This window comes from Etheostoma cragini, chromosome 23, assembly GCF_013103735.1.
Source record: "Etheostoma cragini isolate CJK2018 chromosome 23, CSU_Ecrag_1.0, whole genome shotgun sequence".
Lineage (NCBI taxonomy): Eukaryota > Metazoa > Chordata > Actinopteri > Perciformes > Percidae > Etheostoma > Etheostoma cragini.
In genome coordinates this window covers 1,400,950-1,406,434 of record NC_048429.1, presented here as the reverse complement: position 1 = coordinate 1,406,434, position 5,485 = coordinate 1,400,950, and the positions used below count along the sequence as shown (strand labels likewise).

At 40.1% G+C, this 5,485-nt stretch overlaps 1 protein-coding gene across 1 annotated transcript in view; it reads right to left on the bottom strand.

Moving 5' to 3' along the window:
• The window catches only part of dmtf1 (cyclin D binding myb-like transcription factor 1), a 12,388-nt gene that overhangs the window by 5,279 nt on the left and 1,624 nt on the right, over positions 1-5,485 (bottom strand). The window contains exons 2-9 of the mRNA XM_034864113.1: positions 4,717-4,823; positions 3,259-3,354; positions 2,727-2,812; positions 2,349-2,460; positions 1,494-1,570; positions 1,075-1,232; positions 949-981; positions 708-849 (exon numbers count right to left, since the gene is read on the bottom strand). Coding sequence (XP_034720004.1) covers positions 708-849; positions 949-981; positions 1,075-1,232; positions 1,494-1,570; positions 2,349-2,460; positions 2,727-2,812; positions 3,259-3,354; positions 4,717-4,816 — 804 coding nt within the window. The 5' untranslated portion in view covers positions 4,817-4,823. The remainder of the gene's footprint in view (positions 1-707; positions 850-948; positions 982-1,074; positions 1,233-1,493; positions 1,571-2,348; positions 2,461-2,726; positions 2,813-3,258; positions 3,355-4,716; positions 4,824-5,485) is intronic.

Genomic DNA, 5,485 nt, shown 5'->3' with positions numbered 1-5,485 from the left:
CATTTACCTTTAAAAAAAAAAAAAAAAAAAGAACAAATATTCTATATAAAAAATTGTTAGAACAAAGTTAGACAAACTATTTAATGTGTAATAATATTTTTTAAGCTCTTTCTCTTCTGTATTATTAAAAAAAAACAAGCAATAAATCAATATATATGATGTAATTAGATGATGCATGAATTTATATGAATGACATCTTTTATTGAACCAGTAGTATAATGAGCACTGACCAAGACTGCTGGAAACCAACATAAATATGGAAGTCAGAAACAAATATAATAAACCAACGTGCAGATTGCAGAAATATAAAAACAGATGTATGGCTTTACCACACTTAGTAGTATTTACATTATTATTATTTACTGTAATAAATAAACGTGGATTGCACTTTGCAACTTTGAACTTGCATCTTTGAACTTTACTAGACAGTTAAGTAAGTGTGTGTGTGTGTGTGTGTGTGTGTGTGTGTGTGTGTGTGTGTGTGTGTGTGTGTGTGTGTGTGTGTGTGTGTGTGTGTGTGTGTGTGTGTGTGTGTGTGTGTGTGTGTGTGTGTGTGTGTGTGTATTTACTTATTTAACTTCATTACGTTGACCAGCGTAGCGCGCCTAGTGGAATAAAAGTCTAACCCCAAACCCCATCCAAAAGCCCAATATTCATCCGAATCCAAAGCCAAATCCTGGATTCGGTGCGTCCCTATCAAAAACTACATGCGTGTACTTGAGTACACGCGGCTGTGTACCTGTGTTGCAGGTGTCCTTCATCAGTCGGCAGCGGTCTTTGACAGACGAGGCGCTGCGACCCAGCGCCGCCCCGATAGTCGACCAGTCGTTCCCGTGTTTCTCCCTCAGCCTGACCCACCAACATGGATATAAACCATAAATAAACAATATCTTTGTGTATAGTAACAAAAATGTACATAAAGTTGAAGACACAAAAGGTTTTACTCACGCTTTTAGCTTATCTATCTCATCAGGAGTATACCTTAGGGAGATAAGATTTAAAAAAAAATGAATATTGAAATTGAGAAAACAGAGTTTCAGCATGTTTTCCACCACCTTTTCCTCGTAGACTCACTTCCCGACGTGGTTGCGGTTGTCGTACATTCGTAGAACTCGTCTGTAGACGGCGAACAGCGGCCTGTTTAAGCCCAACGCGACGGAGCGGTAGAAATCCTTCCTCTCCTCTTTGGACATCTCAAAAATTATCTCTGCTGGGTCCTCGATGCCTCGGCCCTGAAACGGGTGTACACACACACACACACACAGACACACACAGAGAGAGACAGCCAAGTAAACTAACGTTAATACGTACAGGACAGACTTAAGGCTGCATTCAAGTGGTGTTGGAATAATCGGTTCATGTGAACACACACGTCTCCACATTATGACTTAAAGCTCATGAACACAACGAAGTTGGAAGACCGACTTCCCAGCTCGGGAAATGGGACCATGCAGGAGTACATGAATGCTCCATAAAGACAGAAAGGAACGTACTTTTACATATTGATCGATGTTGCTCATCAGAAGGTCGATCTCCTCTTTAGACCACATGCCCTGTTTCCACTTGTGACCTAAAGTGGAAGAAATCTTGAATAGAGCATAGATCCAAAACCCAGCATGACTTCGCGTAAACACACACGTCTGTTTTTTTCAGCCAAGTGGCGTGTAAATGGAGGCCAAACGGCGTCAATAAACGCACAAAAAAAAGCAAGTATTTGTCTTGATAACACACTAATATTGGCATACGAATCAGCGTGTCATTCATCCGCCATTTCATGAGATCAGTGTGAAGAACCATTAAAAGTAACCATGTTTAGTTTCCTTGACAAAGACCATAGACTGTATAATAAATATTAATGGGTCACCTTCTCACAGACTTCTACAGAAAACGACCTCCTTTCGCAACTGCACGATGATGTAGATGTATTTATTTGATTAGGAAAATGCACATTAATCAACATTTCTGTAAATGCGCCAGTGTTAGCCGACCGGCTAATTTTCAACTGTAGTCCTACCCAGCATGCATGTCTTTATGGTGGGAAGAAACCAGAGCACCGGCACTTTTTTTAATTAAAATGGCAATAATTTAATGGTTTGACTCTACAAACTCTTAAACTTATTTATTTTTGCACATGTCGCCCCCTGCTGGAATTCAGATACAATGCAGGTTTAAGGCACTTCCTCATTTGCAGCTTTTCACCCGACCGGATGTTATACAGTCTATGATAGAGACTGGGGGTATGTTTTAGTGTCCGCAGGCCTCCCCTTCGGTCTCCATGATGACCTCCATCATGAGGCAGAGCAGCCTGTGGGTGTGTGAGTGTGAAATGATGCCCGCCAGGTGTCTACCTTTGTTAGCCAGCGTGTCTTTGTCTTCTTTCGTGGTGAACCAGGCCTGACTGACAGGAGACACCTCTGTCTTCTGATCTGGCGAGAGAGAGTCCTCATCCTCCTGCAAAATCTATACACAAACACACACACACACACACACGTTACACCAATGTGTAACGAATATACACAATTGCTTGTTTTTCACTTAAAATCCCTCCCCATTTTATTTTGTCGTTGCTGTTTTCTGTTTTTTATTTATGTAAGTTTTGTGTATAATTTCAAGAGCTTTCTAAAATGTATTTTGCCGTTCTGCTGATGACGGTTAAGTAGAATAGGCAGACTAAGAGAAGAGGTGGAAGCAGAAGAAGAAGAATAAAGAAGGAGTTGTATCTGCACCTGAATCTGAGCGACACCTTCCTCGGAGAGATCCCCGTCGGCCGTGGCCGTCATCGTCACCTCGAAGCCTTCGTCGCTCTCGGACACTGCGGAGGACGAGAGGACACGTTACAAGCTAGAATATCAACAGGAGCCTTATGACAGTGTTTGTATGTGTTCTTTATTATTTTGAAGTGCTTACTGTTTTTCTTTATAATTTAATGTGCAAATTGCTTCATGGGATAATAATCTGTGTGTGTGTGTGTGTGTGTGTGTGTGTGTGTGTGTGTGTGTGTGTGTGTGTGTGTGTGTGTGTGTGTGTGTGTGTGTGTGTGTGTGTGTGTGTGTGTGTGTGTGTGTGTGTGTGTGTGTGTGTGTGTGTGTGTGTGTGTGTGTGTGTGTGTGTGTGTGTGTGTGTGTGTGTGTGTGTGTGTGTGTGTGTGTGTGTGTGTGTGTGTGTGTGTGTGTGTGTGATGGCCAGGGTGGGTAGAGTCGAGGGGTAACTGACGACGGGGTCTGACCTCATGTCAGTGACACACAGTGTGCGACTTACTCGGTAAGGTGACCACAGAGAACTGGGGCGTGTCCGAGTCCTCCTGTTCGTCTGTAGAGAGGCACAGTTTCTTCTGAAGGGGCTCTGAGTCATCATCTACACACACACACACACACACACACACACACACACACACACACACACACACTTATCATATGTTCTTTACACACATGCACATGCGTGTTTACATAGAGCTAGTATTTACTTAGTGAGTTAGTTGGATAGTAATTTAAGTATTTCATTATCTGTAGATTATTTTGCTGATTAATCGATGTTTTGGTTTATATTTATTTATATATTTATTGGTTTATGTCAGAAGTCATAAAATGAAAACTTAGAGAGTCCGACCTGACGTATAAAAACGTCAACAGTCCAGAAACCAAAAGACATTCGGGCTGGGACGACACGCTTTGGTCCCAATTTGACTCTTTCACCATGGCTGCTGATTCGATTTAAAGTGAGATTTCCATTCATTGCGATTTGATAGCATATTAAGTGTTGAGATTTTCTTTTCCTTCTTTAACAAAAACTAAAGTTGAATAATACACTTCTGGAGACAATGTATCATGAGACATTTATAAAAAAACTAACTTTTCTGAACAGAATGCACATCACATGTCCGTCTGACATGTTTCCATTTATAAAAAAAAACAAAAATAAACATGGATTTTCTTCATTTCCTGCCTTCCGTATGTTTAACTTCCTTCGGTACGTTTCACTGGAAACGGATATGAGGTGTCTGCAGCATAAGCACTAAATATTTAGGTAAATCAATGGTTTACGACATTTCTTTTTAGATTTAAAAGAATTGATTTTTTTTAGATAGTTGCAAAAAAAAAAAAAAAAACGCAATACATATGATTTCCGATTTTTTTTTTTTTTTTTTTTTTTTTGCTACCCCTAAAAGATATTCAGCTTAATATCGCATACTAATAAAAGACAATTCTGACAAAATGCTGCTGCTCGCTTTTTACCAAACACACCTAGACGTGCACACATCCCTCCCGTTCTCTACGCCCTGCATCGGCTCCCGGTGCGTTTTAGAATAGATTTTAAGATTTCCTGTTTGTTTTTAAAGCTTTAAACGGTCTCGCCCCGGAGGATTTGTCTGAAATTGACCTTTTCTGATTTTACTGTTTTCTATGTTCACTCTTTCTATTGTGATTTTACTCATTTTGTTTCTTTGGATACCCGCTGGTAGTTGTAAAGTGCTATATAAATACATTTTGATTGATTGACTGATTAAATTGTGAAGCTTTTTTCACTTAAAAAAGGACTTCAAACATTTAATCCATGATGAAAACAGTTGCAGATAAATTTTCTAATCGCAGCAGCTCTACATTAAACACCTCGTCAACCATGTTTTAATCTGCATCTGATTCAGATTAATAAAGTCTGGTGTGCGACGTGGACTTTGCTTTGTTAATAAGACCATAAAGGAAAGGTGTGTTGACCCACCAGTGGGGGGGCAGTGCAGTATGATGCTCCCATCGCTGTCCTGAGTGAGCGTGACGGTTTCTAACGCTGAAGCGTCCTCGTCCTCCGCTGCTGAACTCATCGTGCACCTGGAGAGGAACGAAACACATAAAACACCTTTTAGATCTCTCCTCTCCTTCACTAAAGACTAAAGAAAGCACTAAAGAAAGCAGAGGTTGTAAACATGAACCTGACTCACAGCTAGAGCCCGACCGGTAAAGGATTTTTAAGGCCGATACGAATATATGATTATTTAAAAATCTGATATAACAATATATAATTTAAAAAAATATCCAGAAACATGTTTCAAAATATAAACAGATTTTCCTAAAATTAGTTACATGTAGTTATTTATGAATTCTCACTAAAATAATTTGTTTTATTGTCACAACAGAACATCAAGTTCTGATAAATAAAATGTATAAAAATACAAAATTAAGATATGAAACTTAAAGTCCTTTAAACACAATAACAAAAATCAGAGTGTTGTTAACAGGGACGTTGTAGAGCGTCCTCTGGGGGACAGACTATGCAACACCATTACTAACAGGGACGTTGTAGAGCGTCCTCTGGTGGACAGACTATGCAACACCATCACTAACAGGGACGTTGTAGAGCGTCCTCTGGTGGACAGACTATGCGACACCGTCACTAACAGGGACGTTGTAGAGCCTCCTCTGGTGGACAGACTATGCAACACCATCACTAACAGGGACGTTGTAGAGCGTCCTCTGGTGGACAGACTATGCAA